Consider the following 20654-nt stretch of genomic DNA (forward strand, 5'->3'; position numbering starts at 1 on the left):
ATTAGGTTTTAAAATTTCATGTAAGTGCTGTGATTTATTTCAGTTATTGTATTCCATTACAATTAATATATGTACTGATGCCACAATAAATAAAAGGAGATTAGTTTGATATTTTATTGTTTCTTTTTAAAAAATGTAGCATATTAAATTTACATTGTTTCAAAATAGGTTAAGTGCTAAAGCACACGGTAAACCGTAAAATCACGTTTTATTATCTCAAGTGACATCACCAATTCCGCCAATTCGTTGACATTTTCGATGCTTTTGAATAACCTATTCACATTGTTTATTTTCATTAGAATATTTATTTGGTGTAATTTTTAACTGTACTAGTGCTAAATAATAGTGGTGCTCATATTCATACAAGTGTTTTCAAAGAAATTTAAATTACAGTTTTTAGTAGGCATAACCATGTAAAGTTTATATATAAGTTGTGAAAATTTAATTTTATCCTAGGTAAAATGATTAATTAGGTAACTGAAATGTTTTTTTGTGTTCCGTGTAGTGTCTGTGTACCAATGGCAATAATATTATAATAACTTGAAGTTATACAAGTGTAATGGCGGGAAGAACATTGGAAGAAAAGCTCAGGTTCGTAAATCGTTTGTTTAAGAATTTAAATAAAAGATATTACATATTTTACATTGTTATACTAGTGTTAGTGTGATAATATATTTGTAATAACTTTAACAATAATCTAAAATTATCAATGTACTTAACCTAACTTCCATAACAGTGACACAGTAAGTACTCTATTTCTGATTACTATTAAGTAATTTTACAAAAAATACTAATATTATAAATATCATGAAAATTGTATGTTATATAACAGCCATAGTACAAGAGTAAAAATACAATGTATTTTAATTTTTCATCTTGTGTAAACATTCTGGTTAACATTTATCCAACAATTAAATATGTACATTTGTCTCATATTTTTACCATAGAATAGGTTTTAAAGTAAGTAATATTATGATTTTGCTTATAATATAAAAACAATAATCTAAATTACAACAAATCTGTACAATAGTAATTTCTATGAGGTGTCAGTGTATATAAACCTCTATGCAATATTATCATTGTTCAACATATAGAGTTTACACAAGGGAAAAGTCACTAGATCAGATTTTCAAACCATACTTTCGGACAAGGATAGAGTTATTTTGTTTAAGGATTTGAAAAATAATGAAAAAAACCATACCAAAATTTAATTGAGAAGATAACATTCAGTTATCTAACTTGTGTGTTCTCTTTGGAATATTGTGTTGAGAGTATTTTATGTCATATCTAAATTCAACATACAACCATATATTATTATTTATTACATTACTGGCAATGAGAACTGGAGAAAATGTTGTGTATATGCGACTTCCAGTTCTATTAAGATTTCTGTATAGCTCTCTTCTATAGCACTTGAGGTCATAAACAGTGATTTTCTTTTAACTTCACCGTGTTTATTTTTCCTATATAATTACATTTTTCAATTTTATGTATATTCTTACTTGTTAGGTTATTATTGTCATAATTTTTGCTTTATCACATTTATTTTCAAAGCTAGTATTAATTCTTGATAACTTCTTATACGTAGTATATAAATTATTTGTCCTAGTTTTTGGTTGAAATTGGTGTGATAGATTATATCATCTTAAAATAATAAGCAAATTTTCATGTCTTACAAGATAAATTTTGAGCATGAAATAAATGTACATTTGTAAGTATATTAAAAATAAGGTAGAGGCAAAATGAATGTCTAGGAGTGTAATATTTCTTACATCAAACTTGATGTAACTATCAAGGGAAAAACCTTGTATTGCAGGCGTTTATAAGCTTTGGTGACCACTTAACATTGGAGCCCAAGCAAGTTTACCTGCTGTATTGTGGTAAAAAACATAAAATCCCGCAATATATAGAGCTTCCTAAGATCAAATTTTGAATGAAAGAATGATATAAAATCATTGAAAGAGAATAAATTACTCACAGATTTCTGTATATAAATAAATATACAAAATACAATTGAATTATTAAAATTAATGCTTACATTAAATGCATATTTGTATTGCAAACAAATAGGTTTAAGTGGAAAGTTCTAATTCATAAGTTTATATATCTTAGTAATGTATATATGTATAAATTGTTAATTTATTTTTGTTCTTTGGGTAAAAAGAAATCAAAATATAAATACTTCTGAATGTTATAAAAATATTGAATATAAAACTTGTCTAATAATGTATATATGTGTATAAATTGTTAATTTATTTTTATTTGTCATATAAGAATTCAATCTGAAGTTGGACACATAAATATTAAACTCGAACTAAGCTTGAAATATTTGTATACATGGAATCCAAAAAGGAAGACAAATTAAAAAGACTTTATAAGCCCCTAAAACCATTCTTCCTAAGTTTTGTACACAAATCTTGACTTCTTCGAGGATCTTTCAATTTTATTATATATATACATACACTTTTTCGTTATATGAGTATATAAGTGATAAGGTAGCAATGAAAAATAAATAAATTGTGAACATCGCGCAATGAAAAATGTCCTGTCACGCATATTGTCAAGTGGTGTCAAATATAGTTTCAAGGTCAGACTTCAGAGTAAAAGTAATTGATATCTGAATCCGTCCTTATGGATCTTGGCAATAAGTAGCTTTTTTGATTATTCCAATCCAGATCCGTTGATGTAAACTTTAACGAGACAGCAAATAACTAGTGCATACGTAACCATAAACAACAACAAAATTGACACTCCAATAAACCGTTATCTGTTGACAACCGCTATATGTATGGGTAATTTTATTTAATTCACACTAATTCACACTGGAAATATGAATTTTGTATATACCGCGACCTTTTAATTACGAATTCATAACAAAAATATATTTTATTTCTTTTTATTTTTACGTAGTTTCAAAACAAAAAAAAGTTTTACCTACAATTTTAAAAACATCGGAAGTAAAGTCGTCTATACAGAATAATAATGAACTTCTTTAAAGTTATGCTAATTTTAGAAACATGAAAATTCATTTATATATTTGTGGATTTCAACTACAATCTATTAATTGGGTTTTAATTTTTTATAGTGTCATATGTAGCTTTGAACTTATCCTAAAACTCAGTCCACATGTCATAGTACACTTTTTAAACTACACTTTTGTTTTACTAACGAGACCAATTCCAAATTTAAAGTGTCATAACTAATTATCTCACTTGATCAGCCATTTATGATGGTTAAATAAATTTATATACCTACATATGTATTGTAGTGGGAAAGCATAGTAATTAATTAATATTTTCTTATTACAGTTTTAAGCATATTAATACTGACATTACTATAAGTTTCCTTCAACAAATTATAATTGTGTATTGAAGTCATACAAAGGAATACTCAGCGTTTCATTTCTTTTTCAGTCACACTACTGGTTGATAAGATTATCTGTGTGCTTACTCCATATTTTGCATTGTCACACTACCTAGTAAGAATTTTATAAAGTGTGACGATTTATGATCATTGAACTATTTATATGAAAACATTATATAAGTAATAGAAACTTACTGTATGTGTGTCAACTGTCAGCTGTTCTGAACCAGTATATTGTCACATTACAATCATCAACGCCCATAATGGTCCACTGCTGGACTCATTCTGACTCTTTATAGAGGGTAATAATAAATAAAAGTAATGGTAATACTTTTAAATGAAACTAATATTTTTCCGATACACTACACGTGATCGTGAATATGAGATCTCGTCTGCCCGTGATAACGGTTGCTGAAAAGTAACCGAAACGTCGGGAGTATGTAGTTTTAAAATAAAACACGCGTAGTATATCCTAAATATATTAGTTTAATTTAAACGAATAAAACTCGCGAAAGTCTTAGATCTGATAACGGTAATACTGCTGCCATGCTGGCTAGACAGATTATCAGAGAGTTTTATGTTGGTTTACCCTTCCCTAGCACAAGTCTTATGTGCGTAGTAGCACTTAGTCCCCTCATATGACATCCTGGGCTGGTCATGCAGTGGTGACACTGTATTCTTATGCCATCACCACACAGCACTTGTATTATGGTTTAATTAGACACATACAAATTTAAGTTATTATAGATAGTTTTATAAAAATTAATGTTTTTTTTTTTTACTTGCAGGTAAGTAAAACAACTATGTTTCTTATATTGGTAAGTTATTTTTGATAACATTGTAAAATTGTCCACTATGAGTCACTTTTTTATTATCAAATTTATTAAAAATAAATAAATCAATAAAAAATAAACCTATTTGTTACAATTTTGATGTCAAATTTGTTTTTGAAAGTATTGGTAGTAAAATAAATTTTGTAAATTGATAAGTGATTCATATATTTTTTTTATGAAATAATTTTATCATTAAATACAATATTATTGTTAAATTAATTAATTGCAAACATTATTATACTAATATCATAAACAGCAACATATTAGTTTGTGTTATTTGAAAGTGACTATGATTGTGTTTGACATTTTTCTTGTTATGTTTATCTTGGTGTGGATTCATTTCAAAATTTTTCTATTAATTCAATCTTTTATATACAAACACTATAAATTTATGTGACTGCAGGTTAATAACAATAAATCTAGTCTTTTGACAAACTGTTTTATTTACAAAGGGTTTTTTTTTTTTAGAAAGCAATGCATGTTGAAAGTATTAAATTCATAATTTTTCATAACGCGTGTTGTAAGAACACAGATGGCGCTGTCTAATTTACATTTAAATTTATCATCTGCACTTGTTTCCTTAATTGACAACAATTTATTGTTCACAATTGGGGATGATTGGCTTAGTTTTGATAATTGTTCATAATTATCAAGTCATATCAGAGAATGTTTTCAATTTACTAACTTATCTTATCTTTGCGATTTCTTATAATCTCAACTAGCTAAATGGGAATTTACCTTCACGATTTGTAAAAATGACAAATTCGATAACAGTATTGGATAAATCGTTCGCCTTTAGTATTCTTTATTAAAGAATTGAAGGTTTCAGATGCGATAAGACAAATGTATCGATTTAAATATATATTTACTTACAGACGCACTTATTATTCCGTCCAGAAAAAGATCCAAAAAATGTCACGGTCTCCTTTACTATCGGGGTTATACTTATTCGATGAGAAATTTAAAAAAGAACGGCGCGTACTGGACTTGCTCTAGTCACCATAAAAAAGGCTGCAAGGCCAACGTCACAACAGACGACAATAAGAAACAATTAAGCGTCCTTAATACAAAACACAACCATCCTCCCCCTGATGTGAATATAGCGGATTTTGAATATATTGAATTTTAAAATAGTAAATGTTCCGTACAAAATAAACTATATTCCGTTGTAATGCTGCTCTTTCCTTTTTAGTTAATAGAACAGTTATTAAAGAACTGTAATAATAGTAGGAAATATTCCAGAAATACACTTTATAAGGTCCAGAAGAGGGAAGCGATTGCTAGTTTTTGAAAAGTATCCCTATGCTAGGAACAGCAAGAACGGTTGGACTTGCTCGTCCCGTTCCTCCAAGAAATGCAACGCTCTCTTAAGGTTATCAACAAAGGGAGTTCTCACTGTAATTAACTCGGAACACACGCACGAACCTCCACTATTCTATATAAACGAACACGGTAATTATGTACGTTTATATAAATAGTATGAACACCTTTTATGTAACAAAAATATACAATGTGTTAAAAATATTCTACAATAAACTTAGAACCCAGTTATCAATTGTTATTTATTTTATTTATACTGCGTTTACGAAGCAAAAATAAGAAATTCTTGTGGCTTAATATTTGTAATTTTATAAATTTATTTGAACGAAAAGATGATATCTTACAAATGTTAAGAAGAGGTCTAAGGGAGTGCCTGATTCAGGATTTTCTCTGTAACATATAACAACAATACTGTCGTAAGAAGGCTGAATGAAACATAACCAAGGAATCTTCATACAATATATGTTCTCAATAATACTGTCTGACTTTCATTTAATAACAAATTCCCATCAAATTATGTAATTTATATCCTTGTCCGATCTTCGCAAACTATATCTATTGTAGTAAAAATTTGTTTAAATAAAAGTCTGTCAAATTCCGTAACCAAATATTTGTCGTTCTGAAATGTATTACTGCATTATCTAATTTATAAATCGTTTGTAAAGTATACAATTATTATACAAATATATATATTACAATAATAATACTGTTCCTAAGTTATTTCCAAGACGAGGCTAAAATTATTAAGTATATAAAAAATAAACCACTAGAAACAAAAAAAATCTGTATCCGTTTTCTATATATAAACGTAATAGTGAAGATAAGTAGGTATTTTGTTATGTTTATAATAAAATGGTTAATGTACTGTCCAACAGTATAAACTTAAATATATACAAAAAAGACTTTTGAGTTGCTTTGAGCTGGTGAATTATGTTATAGGTACTAAAAAAACTCAACAGCACTTCTATCAATAGTAATAACTTTTTCAGAATTTGTATTTATTAAATCCTCGAGAGGAACCCGAATATTGCTATACAATAACTATACATACGCGAGGAATAATACAAGCAGAGCCGGGGTTTCATACATGTGTTCATCAAGGATATCCAAGAAATGTGGTTCTAGAGTTTTCGTCACCAACGAAGGAGCTATTACAGTCCTAAATCCTTACCATACACATGAACCTCCATCAATATTCCTCAACAGTAGAGGAGAATATACTAAATAAATTATATATCAATAAACGTTGATTTAAGAATACATACGTTTTATTAATATAAAAAAACCCATGTTAAGCACACTGAAGGTAGGATAAAATATGCTTCGATAAATTTTTTTTGTAAACGTGTGTTTCATGTTTGAAGTTTTTTCTTACAGAATTCGAATTTATTAAATCATCAAGGGGCACAAATGTACTTTTATACAACAGATACACGTACGCCAGGAATAACGCGAGTAGAGCCGGGGTGTCGTACGCTTGTTCGTCTCGTAGTTCCAAAAAATGCGGTGCCCAGGTCTTCTTAACAAACGAGGGTGTCATATCAGTGGTGAAAGAAGAGCATAGCCACGAACCACCCAGGTTTTATATTAGTAGCAACGGGGAATACATCAGATTTCATAAATAAACTTTTAAAATATAAAAAAGTGTTTTTTTTTTTGTTTAGTTACCGGCGACAGGTTCTGAATCTATTGAATTAAGGGTATTCTGATGTTTCGATGACTAAAATGTTGACTATTTAAATATATGTATATTATGTAATATCTGTTTTTAAATAAAGAATGAAAAGAAAGATATGCTATTTGGTTCCATTGTTTAAATATGTTTTCCATTTTCCTATCTTAATTTCGTAAATAAATCAATTCTGTAATACAGTTATGTAACTACAAACACCACATAATTCCAGATCCGGTTTTGATTAAAGGCGATAAAAAGGGAAAGTACGTTTTATTGTATCGGGGATACAAATTCACGAGGAGTTCGAAATCAAAGAAGGGCATCGTTTGGAAGTGCGCGGCTAAATCGGACGAGTGTCGCGTGATGTTAACTACAGACGCAAATCTTAATGTTGTTGTGACGAAAGGCGAACACACACATGCAAGACCCGCACTCGATGCTAAGCCGAAGCATGTGTACTTTATGACCTTGTAACATTAAGACATCACATTTTTTTTGACTAAAATTCATATGCTCGACTACATTTTATTGTAAGACGACTTATATTCGTTTTGTAAACCCTTAAACTTTACATGTAATTCGTAGGTTTTTATATTAAGTTAGTTTTAGGATTTTATATATACACACACACACATATATATATATATATATATTTCATTAAAATAGTATAAAATCTTTGACAGTTTATTATTTAACATATTCAATGATGTGTGTTTAATAAGACATAGAGTTTAAAATTGTTCGTATTTTTTTTTAATAACCTGTATTAACATATCACAAAATCATTTTTTTCTCTACTACATAATAGTCTTTATTAAATATAGGTATAGGTATATTTTTATCTTTATATAAATATAATGATTTTCATCTTCTTTTGTTTTTCGTGTTTGATAAATAAAATAAAAAAAAATATTGACTATAATAACACTGCCATTTTTTAAGGTTTATTTTACGGGTTTATATTATGTGGATTGTACTAAAAATATAAATATAATTTAGTTTCTTAGTTAAAAAAAACTGGCATAAATAATTATATTTTTCTATTCTTCAATCATATTTTTGTCTTTAATATAGTGCTCATTTTAATTATATTTAGATATTAAATATAATTCGAAACTGGTTTTATTTCATACTATTTTATCAGTTCTCATTATTGTCATACGGTGGGTGATGTGTGTCGCTGCTGTATCACAACTACCCTCAAATTGTAAACTAATAGGCTTACTAATTCCAGTCAAAGTGGTAACAGCTGTAGACGGTGCGACTCTACTGATGCTAGATGGCTACGTCTTCACGAATCCGTCTCCCATGTCGGGAGGCGAGCGCTGGTACTGCTCCGGTAGAGTCAAGTGGAAGTGCGCTGTCTGTTTACATGTCAACGATGACTATGAACTCGTTTGCATTTCCCATAAACACGGACATGAACCCCCTGTATATGAGATCACGCCTAGTGGGCTGTACTCTGTCGCAATGATCTAATGTTCTTTTTATAATAATTTACCAATATTACGAATTTGTTATTTCAAAGGGAGCTTTTAAATAACCTTCATACGTAACAAATTGTATATACTAGTTAATATCTAGTGTTAATTATGAATTTTCTTCGTAATACTAATTAGGCTTATATTATGAATTTTAACGAAGATTTTTTGGTGAAAGATTTTATCCGGTTATATGTGTAAGGTTAAAAAAGTGTCATTATTTACTTAATTAAAAATATATTTACAACATAAATTCACACGTGATTTTCAGATTTACTTTCGATAATAATTCATGATATAATATATATATATTTTTATTTATATGAGACCTTGTTAATACATCTAAAATATGTAATAAGGAACCCGCCTTTCGTTTCGTTTATAAACAATATGCGAATTTTTTATCTCACGTTTTGGAGTATTACTTCAAGTAATCGTCAGCTTGGTGTCTGATTAATGCTATATAAAAAAATGACTTTTATAACATCACCTAAATTTTTTTAGTAATCTTAATCTAGACGCAGAGAGGCGTTGTTTTATTTCAAAAGGCGTACTTCAATATTCTCTTAGTTATTATTATTTTTGCTATATATTTACTGAAAAGTAAAAAAAGAAGACTAATTTATCAGACTCTATTAATTTTAAAATAAAATATATCTAAAATTTTATAATCGTTTCTTTTTTTTTAATATTTCGGTTTGTTTGAACTCTATGTTATATTTACAATATAACATAGAGTTTATGTAACAATATGAGTTTATGTATTCAATGTATCTGAAAAAGTAATGTAAACGTGACATTTCAGGTGAAATAATTACGTTGATATCTGGAAAGCAATTGCTTCACTATGCAGGGTACACGTTCAGTCGACCACAGAATTTACGCAAACATAACCTAACATCCTGGGTATGCACAGACCGCGGAGCAAAGAGGTGTAAAAAGCATATCCATATGAGTAATGACTTGAGGGTAGTTGGTAATTACAACGAACATAACCACCCCCCACCTCGGTACATCCAAACAAAAGGGGGAAAATACATAAAATTATAATAAATTTCACTTATTCTAAATAGAACGTAGATAATCTGGTGTCTTGTAATTATATATATGAAAGGACTTTTGAACTTTTTAAAGAAATACATAAAACACAATATATTCATTTTTAAAATTAAACTTCTTATTCGACTTCCAACAAGGTGGCTTTAAACGTTTAACGCTACCATGGAGGGGGTACGAAAGCACGGTTGTGTTAACCTTCCAACGCTCCTGGAAGGGGGGGGAATAAAAAAGACACAGCAAGAGATAACTATTACAGACTAGCGCGTGCGCTATCAACGAGTAGCGTCCAATATCCCAACGCAAGAGGAAGAGATAAAGAAAGAAAAATACACAAATGTAGAAAGTAAGAGAGAAAGAGAGTGAATCGGTAGATTTCAAGTCCATATGCATGGTGTTCTTGGTATGTAACGAAGTAAACAGGTTTACCGTCGTGAAATTAGCTGAAATACGTACTTGTTGTTCTATATTCATTATTTTTAAGATTGATTTCATACATATACAACATAGTCTGAAAGTATTTTATTTCCGAATTTAGTGGATAAGAATTGTCATAAATGGGTGTAACCAATCCCACGGACAATGTGGCGGATTTAAAGTTATGTCAAGGTACGTTTTGAATATCAATTGATTGTTAGGTTTTCTCTTTTGAAATTACATTGTGACGTATTCACATACACTATTGATACAATTATATTTTCCAGGGCGTGTCGATGAGGCAACCACAAGCACTTCCACTGGTTTAAGAGGTCCACGACGGAAAACGGCACAATATTACCGTGATTACAGAGCACGGAAGCGAGCGGAGCAGGAAAAAGAGTCGTTGTATAGAACAAGTGATCCTTCTACGACTGCTGCTTTTAGGAAGAAAAGAAAATCAGCCGCGGAATACCAGAGAGAGTACCGAGCACGACAAAAAGCCAAACGTAACAATATGCTCATTGATTCGTCAGCTGTAATTCCATCACCTTCGACGGGGGGATTGACTAGCACTCATCAATCAACTACAGTAGACCAACTAACAACTACTGGACTAGTACTGGGGTTATAGTAGGCCAACTAACAAACAACCCACTAACCAAAGGGGAAAAATATATGTTTTATATAAAATCCCATGTCGGTGACCACACCACAGTGAGCGCATTCTGCAGGCATCCAGAGCGGTACGCCAGAAAATTAAGAAATCGTTGGCAGTAGATGATAAATAACGAGGCCAACTGACAGACGTTCTCATCTCGTCTGCCCGTGAGCACGGTTGCTACAAAGTAACCGAACCGTTGGGAGTATAGAGATAAAATAATTAAAACGCGTTGTGAATCCGAAAATATTTTAACTATTAAATAAATAATATAAAATATTTTCGGAGTTTTATTTCAATTTCGTATCTCACTTTAGTTATCACAATCCCTCTGTAAATGTTATAGATTTGAATATTTCTCAGCTCGAACATGATAATTATAAGATGCGATCAATTGTGAATTGTAAGCAATTTTAATACAGTTTATCTTAAGAAAATAAGTTAATTAAAAATTGATTCTTACCCTTTGCTATTTTTTATTTCAACATTACGAAGTTTCACTTTTTCCGCGCGGAGGGACCTCACGCACTCTTTTTTGTTAATAAAGATTACTTTATCATGTCTTATCATTTTCACAAAGAATTCCCTCGCCATAACCCGATTTTTTCGATATATATTTCATTATAATTCTCCTTACAGTTACGGCGGTGACTCTGTCGAACGGGAACACGTTCCTCATAATTGGTGGCCACACCTTCAGAAAAGAGGTGTGTGTGAACGGCGCTACCAGTAGATGGTGCTGTAACGAGCCAAGCCGAGGGAAATGCGATGTATACGCCCACGTTAATGACAAATTTGAATTAGTATTAATGGTAAACAAGCACAACCACGAGCCCATTTTGTGTCGTCTCTTGCAAGGCAGAATAATTTAGATATATATTTCTTTATATTTTTAATGTTACATTAATTATATTAAAATAAAATTTTCTTATATTTAAGTTTAGTTTCTAAGAAGGCCAGGACAGCCATTCTGTTTTACGTATTAGCAATAATGGAGAATTTTTACTTTTTAGCTGTTTTGTACAGCGGATATGTGGAATTGATATCATATTTTATTAAGGCAAAAGTTGTTTTATTAAATTTTATTCTCTTATGATCGTAATGTTTTATTTTGTACCCGTCACTATAACTTAACCACCAAAAAAAATATTCCTGTTTTGGTTTTTATTCCACACAATTTCTTGCAGATGAAAGCGAAACATTCACAGCCGAATATCTAGAAGACGACGCTAACGAGGGTATTGCGATGTTTCTAGAAACAAGCAAAGGCAGGACAGTCTTACAATATGACGGGTATAGATATCGTAAGGCATACAGATCTAAGAATGGCACTCGCTGGAATTGCACCTGTAAGAACTGTTCAGCGTTCGTTTATTTGAATGACCAAGACGAGATCATAATGACTTCCAAGTTCCACGATCATCAACGCTGGAATTCCATAGCAGAGAGTGTTGATCCAGATCTAAGTAGTAAGTAGAGTGTTATATATATGCTCACAAACCATATGGGAATTTACCTAAACTCTCAAACTGTGTTTATTTATAAAAGTTAATTGATTTAGATCCTGACCTTGCATTACATTATTTTATGCCAAAAAAATCTTTTATATTTCATTTCGTCATTAAATTTTTAGATACAGCTGTAGTAATAACCTCGCGGAAGGGCAAAGAGATGCTTCTGTTCCGTCAATACACTTACAGAAAGCAATATGATACGGGCCTGAAAACAAGATGGGTGTGCTCTACTTTAAAAAACTGTCGCGCCTGCGTTTTCACAGACTCCAACAATCTTATAACATCTGCGTTCGAAGAACATGAACACGACCCACCTAAATATTATCTTAATCCTTCCCACATTCTGGAAGCTTTACGGGAACCTATTGTATTTGAATCCGACTAAATAATAAACAAATCGCTTTGCACCAATATTTAATTGTGAAAATCGGTTCAGCAGAAATTAATTGCGACCGGTTTATTTAATATAGACTTAATTAGTGTGTAATATTTTTTTTTATTACTATATTCCGTAATCGAATGTGTATATCGGCTTCGACTGTGCAACTATGAATAATATAGTGAACACTTCATGTCCTGTGTTTATAGGAGCAGTCATTAATTTGTCAATGTTGGATGGGTTAATAGTCTCTTATCCTTTTATTCTCCAATTCTATATTCTGTCATCATCACTAGGTTATTTGTACTTGATTTTGTATTATTTTGTAAATTTTTGTCATTAAAAAAACATAATAATTATTATATTTTTTTAATTTTTCAAATCTGTTCATATAAGAACATAGTTCAAGAAAATTGTGAATTTAATAAGAAGGATTTTAATGTGATATTAACTTGCTGGCATGGTTATAATGATACTGTCATCGCTGGGTATATGTAACTCTATTATAACACGTGAGCATAATGCGGGCTAAATCAACCCGGCATCAGTTATGGCATGGCAGTTACAAAATTTGTTATGTATATTAAATAAATTTCTTTCTCACAACCGTTTGGTACATTTTCAATTGTTTTTCAGTTTTAGCAAAAATATGTTACAAAAGTGAACGAAGGAGACATCTAGCGTTATTTAAACGAGATACAAAGTTCGAAGTCGAACAATTCAATTCTGATGACGAGGAACAACTTGATCACGTGTCACAGAGAAGTGAAGTGATACGGAACAAGAATTAAGTGAAAATGATGTGCAAGAAGCAGTAACAGTTAGCATTACTCGGCTGTTTTATATTGGGAAAGATAATTTAACTCAATGGTCATCAGAACCTCTAGAACAGATACGTATTAAGACCGAAGACATCTTATTACCCAAAATTGGCCCAAAAGCTTCTGCCTCGAATGCTCAGACAGAAATAGAATGTTGGAGATTGTTCATTACCAACAGTATGTAAGAAAATATAGTTCATCATACTAACATTATAATAAACAGAAACGAATGATGAAGATAGCAAATAGACAATCATTAAAGCATTCAGCTGAAGAGACAACAGTTGATGAATTATTGGCTCTATTTGGTCTAATGTACTTAGCAGGTGTTAATCGTTCCAGTCGTCAAAATATGAGTGATTTGTGGAGAACGGACGGCACCGGTGTTGACATTTTTAGAATCACAATGTCTTTTAGCCGCTTCCACTTTCTGCTTTGTTGTCTGCGTTTTAACGACGCAGTATGTCGTCAAAAACGAAAGCGTTTAGATAATTTTGCTCCAATAAGAGACATTTTTGAAGAATTTGTCTCGAATTGCTCAAATAATTATACACCAAGTGAATGCCTTACCATCGACGAGAAGCTGCAATCATTCCGTGGTAAATTTTCCTTTCGCCAATACATTCACAACAAAACTGCCAGATATGGCATAAAAATGTACGGATTGGTGGACGCAAAAAGTTTTTGCACTGTAAATCTTCATTTCACCACTGGTGTCGATGTGGTAGATGAACTGTGCTCAATATATAACGTTTCACGACAATCGAGGCACTCTGCAGCCGTTTTTTATGCTCTCATGAACATTGCTGGTATAAATGCCATGATCGTTCATTATTAGAACAACAGCTACAAGACATATAGACGTGACGCGACACAAATAGACGAGATTTTCTAAGAAATTCGGCTTAACGATGCTTGAAAGTCACCTTCAGATAAGAAAAAATATGGAGAACTTACCGAGAGAGATGCGTAAACGTATCCACGAGCAAACCGGAGAAACTATGATATACCCTCCTTCCAGAGACACTAAAAAGTTATACAAGAGATGCAAGGACTGTCCATCCGCTAAGGATAAAAAAACAAGATACTACTGTAAAAATTGTAATAAACCTATATGTTTGCAACATGTCTACCCAATATGCAAAAACTGTCTTGATGACAGTAGCGATTAAATTTACGTTATTTTAATTACTTATCTGAGTTACGAAATAATGAATTATGCTCGTTCATGAAATATGTATTGTTTATGTCGGATACTTGTTACTGAAACAAATATTCCTCAATAATAATATTTAAAGGTTATACAAATTGCTTACCTACTTTATAATAATTTGTGTCATCATTTTAAACACACCAGTTTTTTTTTTCTGCTGCAGCACCTCACCAGGTTGATTATAGCATTATTTCTATCCCAAAATTTTTTATATCTTTTTTTTTTTGTTATCATTCATACCAAGTGTAATATAATCCGTCAATTGTCGACAGCGTACGAAGTGATGTCAAAACGCGGTCGTCCACTTTTAATGTACAAAAATTACACATACGCAAAATTCCCATACCCCCTCAAATATGGCTGGAGATGGTACTGTTCAAGAGTGAAGAACTGCAAGGCGTATCTCCTCACCACGGATGATAACCAAATCTTGGCGGCCACTGGCTTCCACGACCACACCCCAACTTCCGCTAACGCCAAATACCCATTAAATATGCAAGTACGAAGAATGTGACACAGGCAAATTATATAACAATTGTTATAACAGATCTGTAGATATTTTGTAATTTATTTTTATCATTTTCTACATTAAGTGTGTAATATTCTTTATTTTCTTGTTATCAATGTTCAACTTATGTTCCTTGGATTGCAATACTTCTCATAAGAACTACAATTGTATTTTTTTATGAATGTCAAATAATAAAAAGATCCTATATTTTATTGAATCGAATTTAAATGTACAAAATTTTATGATTTGTTAACCTAAAAGATGCATAGAAATGTGAAAATATATTATAAACGGAAAGCATTGTTTAGATTTTACCTTTACAACTGATATGAATTAACAAAGAAAGTTTATCTGTATAAAGTTGTCTGTCTACAGTTAAGATAATCAACTCGAGACGTGGGCGACCGTTACTATTATTTCGAAACTTCGCATACTCACGTTCCTCTGGATTCACTGGCAAAGACGGGCACAGGTGGCGCTGTTCGTCGCACAGGTCGAAGCTGTGTAAAGCTTACGTCACCACCGGCGAGGAAGATTTCAATATAAGAAATTACCATGACCTACATAATCATAACGCGCCAGAATATTACGTATCCCGTGATGGCAGCTATCACCCTATCAGATAGTACAGTATACACATATATTATCAATTTATAATTTCATAATTTTAACATTATACACACATCAACATTGCCTAGGGATCTTCATTTTTACCTTATCATATGAAATTCTGTATATATGTAAATACAATTATATATGAAATTGAAGTTTATATTATGGTTTATACTTGCAATATATAAAAAGAGATGCATCAAAGATTTTTATTTTTTTGTGATTTTTTTTTGTGTGTAATTTTTACTTTGTACGTAATGGATTTTATGTAGGTAATTATGAAAATTAAAGTTATAAAATAACAATAACAGCATTTAATTAAAGTTAATAATCAGTATTTCTTCCCCTAACATAAATTAAAGTTCGGCATCGGTTATTCATGCTCAAAATTAAGTTATCCAAATCGAGCTGTGGTATCTGGTCCCAGGTTCTTTTCAAGTGCAGGAAAAGTTGTTCTTCTGTTATCAAATTTGGAGAAAAAATTACCATAGCTCTTCGTTGTAACATATCCCATGCGCGTTCAATGGGATCATGTCGGAGGACTGAGCAGGCCAGTCCATAACCCTGATTTCATGTTCCCTAAGCACATTTTATACCACTGCAGCCGTGTCGGCAAGGGCATTATCGTGCATGAGTTGGAACTCCTGACCCATTTGTACCCTGTGTGGGATAATCACAGGTTCCACTACCTCCTAATTGCGGTATTTCAGTGCATTCATGTTCCCTCTTATCCAAATGAGATCGGTTCGCGCACCGATATGAATACCACCCCATACCATAATAGTGCTGCCTTGATATGAATGGGCTTCTTGTGGATGCTGGAGACGGCTTCGTCTACCAGGAACTCGCCAAACCCTTAGTCTTCGTGAACCTGGATGAAATCCAAACCGAGACTCATCTGAAAAAAACACCATGGACCAAAGAAGGCAATGTGTTATCACTTTTAATTTTTCAGAACTTCACTGTTTTATTTTAACATGAACTAACTTTTCGACGGTCAAATTCTTTTGTTTCAAAATGAGTTTTTTTTATTTTTTTGAATTTGGAAAGAAGTGGTGGGGAAGAAAATATTTCATAAACAAACTTTTTTTATACAGTAAATAGTTTTTAAGTTAAGAAGTCTTTCATGTTATATCCCTAGACATTGTTGATGTGTATATATATTAACATACAGAATTCTAAACGTAAAGAATTATTTTATCTAAGGACTAAGGTTATTTTACTAGATAACTTTAATATTTTTCTTAGAATATAGTTTTAAATATTTATTTCCATAGAATAAATTGTCCTTGCCAGGTTCTGAGTGTTATTTATTTTTAGTATGTAAAAATAACATTGTTTATAAAAATAGAAAAAAAAATCTTGGAAAAAAAAACCGATTAGGTTAAAAAGAAGATCGAGATAAAATTTTATACAGATTTACAAAATCCTATGAACGATGTAACGAACGACTATTAAATAGTCGAAGTTAAACAAGTTTTAAGACAAATGAAAGCCAAGTTGAGAGTGTTTAGTTTTATTAAAAACGTTTTAGCTAAGTAAAGTAATAATATTATTGACGGTTTTAGTACATTATGTAAAGCATAAATATAACTTTTAATTCTAGCTCCATGGTTTATGAACAATTTTTATTTTCACATTAACTATCAAGACATGTGGAAAGTAGTCCGGGTAATTATAGACTTATTTTAATTGGGTTATTATATTGTACTATCCTATAAAATAGAAAAAGTAAGAATCATTGGTTGTGGTAAATTAAAATTAAAATCTAAAAGAAGTTACCGGCCACAGCTAATTTACGATCCAAGTCTGTGGCATTAATTTTGTTCTATTTTTTTCTCACGTCTAAATCATAATTATGAAAATGCAGTATAGATTTTAAGAAAGCCAATCTTTCATACAACGTATTTGTGCACCGTCGCAGATAAGAGCTATGATAATTAACATCAGTAGCTATTAGAGACAAAAAATTCTAGCACTTTCCTACTGATATTGAAAAAAAATTTGGGAATTATCAAATTGAATATTTTTTCTCTTCTTACAGTAAATAAGTATAAAACAATAATCTTTCTTAAAAATTGTAACAACCAACAATAAACACAAGCTAATAAAGATTCAAATAACAAGAAATATGTAAAAGAAACAGTATTAATATGTAATTCCATAGATAAAAAATATTATAGTACAATAGACAAAGAAGCGTTTATTAAAAACAACTACATAAAACCTATTTACAATATATTGATTAATGGCATTGCAATTAAACCTAATTTAGGGATATTGTTATTTATAAAGAAAGTTAAATATTAAAAATGCGGAAAAAAAAGATTTTTAATTATTATATTGAGTTCTTAAACATCTAAGGAATATTAGTTAAAAAACAGTCTTTATTTATGCCAACACAAAATGAGGTAGATTACACTATTCAGTCTTCATTTAAACTTCAAATCAGTCATATCTTAGACATAAACAATGTAGTGGAATAAAAATTATCACTAAATGTAAATTACAGAATTAAATAAAATTTGAAATACATGATACATAGCTTCCCTTTATAAAATACAAGCACATATATATTTCAATTGATCCAGTCTTACATACCCTTAGACTGTAAGATTTCTTACAATACAAAAGTAATAAGTAAATAATTATTTCTAAATCTCTTATACAACTGTAAAAAATATAAGCAATAAATACATCAAAAATATCAGGTATTACTGTGAGGTAGAGGATAAAATTCAGTCTTAGTAAGTTTGTTTTGAGCAATTTGGTAAGTCGTAGTTAGTAACTCACCCAATAGAATATTTTTTTGTTAATTTTAGAGTTGTCCGACAAAAAAAAACATTTAATTAAGAACCAATTACCATAACTTATTAGTCATTATTGTTACTGTGTCTATACAAGCCAGTAATTCAAATGTTATATTCACACAACCTTAAATGAACCATCATTTCGACGGTAAAATCCAGGTGCAGGATGGTTGTGTTTATTCCTGACTCTGTTCACAACAATTTTAGCATCCTGAAATATGGTAGTAACATCGACTTGACAGCCAGTCTTGGTTCTTGAAGTGCAATACCACTGCTTCTTCCCATAAGCCAGTTTATTTTTTAAACGGAAAGCAAATCCATTGTGTACTAATAGCATACTACCTTTTCTTGTCGGTATAAAGTTTGCTTCTGAAATAAAAGATTTGTATTAGCAAATGCATTTAGATTAGTCATAATATATTTTTCTTAAACTTATTAACATGTCACAACCAGTTAACATTAATGTATACAAATAAAACAATTTTTTTTATAGAGTATTATTTATTTAAAACTTGTATGTTATCAATTACATAATATATATTATTATACAATTCAGTGAAGTTTCTTATTTATGATGTTATTATCGAAACTTGTTATTCACTATCAACCTACTTATCACTTTTAATAACTTATTTTTATTGTATTTCATTTATCACACACTACGAAGGGCATAAAACACGTCAGACAATATTTAAGATATAACAATATTTGTTATCTTTCACTTTTGGATGAATTTCGTTTGTGTATTTACAATGACTACTGAACAAAAATATACAAACACTAAGATTCAACAAGCACGCAAGCTGTGACGTCACTTTCGAATTGTAGTGTTGCTAATGTGTAAAACTTTTTACTTATCAATAAAATCTTACTCAGTTTTACCGTCTTTACTGACTTTGCCTTTAAATTTTTATATTACGATGAAATTAAAGCTAATAGTAATATTTACTGTCATATTCTTTTAAAATAATTATAAAAAGCATACGGAACGTAGTATGAGAATAAAAATGTCAATATGACAGTCTAATGAGAAGTATCAATTCTGTTTCTATTTGCGCTTTTTTTATTTTGGTTACATGAAACTCGAAAGTCGGAATGTATATGATTAGCTTAATGATGTTTGAAATTGTGTTCTGTTTTTTAATTCAAGTGCTGTGTTTTGTGGACATTACAAAAATGACTGTAATTGAAAATGTCTATAAAAATTGATAGCGTGTTTATATGTTAAAATTTCTGTTGCAAGCTGCCTTTTAATAAAGTTTTTTTCCTTCAAAATCTTAAATTATACCTAGGCTATATATAAGGCCTCTGTATAATTTTATCTTCATAAATTTCTTCCCCAGATATAAATCTTATTTTATTTTATGAAAAATCAATAAAAGACTAACCTTATAAATCAATTAGCTTTTATTATATTTCGTAAATAAATTATTGCAATAATAGTTGGATGTGTAATGTTTTTAAAATTAAATGTATATAAACCAAATCTGTTTTATTTTCCTTCCTTATATGTTAGTAAACTTAAGAGCTCATAATATCAACCAAAAGCTAAGTCTATATATATATTTTCAGGTATATTTATTAACACGAGGGGGAATTCAAAGTTGTTCATGTACCAAAACCACACATTCAGATTGATGTACAAGAAAGCATACGGCAGTCAGCTTTGGTACTGCTGGTACTTTTTCAGCAGATGCTGCCCGGCAAAGTTGAGGATAAATAACGCTGGAAGGGTCACAGAAACAATAGGGAAACATAACCACGACCCTCCAACTTGTTGGATGACACCCGATGGAAAATCATATAGTCTACCGCCGCTTCGAGATGCTAAAAATGTCCCAAAGGAAAAAGAATAATGTATCAAATGATCAATTAGTATGTCCACATTCACTATTAATACATTTATATGATGTGTAGTTTTAGTGAATTTTATATCATTATATAAGAATTAATATATTATAATCAAAACAAGTGTATTTTTAGCTTTCTGT

The 20654-nt window shown here is 30.6% G+C and overlaps 2 protein-coding genes and 1 long non-coding RNA gene across 3 annotated transcripts; 2 read left to right on the forward strand and 1 right to left on the reverse strand.

Annotated features, from left to right (window-relative positions):
• The first annotated feature begins 250 nt into the window (after window positions 1-250).
• Window positions 251-13058, forward strand: LOC116769152 (uncharacterized). Its single transcript, XM_032660184.2, has 3 exons — window positions 251-591; window positions 11994-12275; window positions 12440-13058. Exons 2-3 carry the CDS (start codon window positions 12053-12055, stop codon window positions 12703-12705), a joined length of 489 nt encoding a protein of 162 aa, XP_032516075.2. The 5' UTR covers window positions 251-591; window positions 11994-12052; the 3' UTR covers window positions 12706-13058.
• On the forward strand, window positions 9482-11047 carry LOC133320419 (uncharacterized). The gene is made up of 2 exons (XM_061528847.1): window positions 9482-10337; window positions 10433-11047. Exons 1-2 carry the CDS (start codon window positions 10286-10288, stop codon window positions 10777-10779), a joined length of 399 nt encoding a protein of 132 aa, XP_061384831.1. The 5' UTR covers window positions 9482-10285; the 3' UTR covers window positions 10780-11047.
• Window positions 13059-17353: 4295 nt separating the features above from the next.
• LOC133320194 (uncharacterized) lies at window positions 17354-19565 on the reverse strand. The gene is made up of 2 exons (XR_009753634.1): window positions 19276-19565; window positions 17354-19032 (listed from the first exon to the last, which is right to left on the reverse strand). It is a non-coding gene; the product is annotated as an uncharacterized LOC133320194 (long non-coding RNA).
• Window positions 19566-20654: the final 1089 nt, after the last annotated feature.

This window comes from Danaus plexippus, chromosome 5 (genome assembly GCF_018135715.1).
Source record: "Danaus plexippus chromosome 5, MEX_DaPlex, whole genome shotgun sequence".
NCBI classification, from domain to species: domain Eukaryota; kingdom Metazoa; phylum Arthropoda; class Insecta; order Lepidoptera; family Nymphalidae; genus Danaus; species Danaus plexippus.

Bases quoted from the DNA above. Each gene is read 5' to 3' on its own strand.
- LOC116769152 (XM_032660184.2), top strand. From the start codon at position 12,053: ATGTTTCTAGAAACAAGCAAAGGCAGGACAGTCTTACAATATGACGGG. The intron at 12,276-12,439 runs GTAAGTAGAGTG...TTAAATTTTTAG, and splicing joins TGTTGATCCAGATCTAAGTA to ATACAGCTGTAGTAATAACC.
- LOC133320419 (XM_061528847.1), top strand. From the start codon at position 10,286: ATGGGTGTAACCAATCCCACGGACAATGTGGCGGATTTAAAGTTATGT. The intron at 10,338-10,432 runs GTACGTTTTGAA...TATATTTTCCAG, and splicing joins GGATTTAAAGTTATGTCAAG to GGCGTGTCGATGAGGCAACC.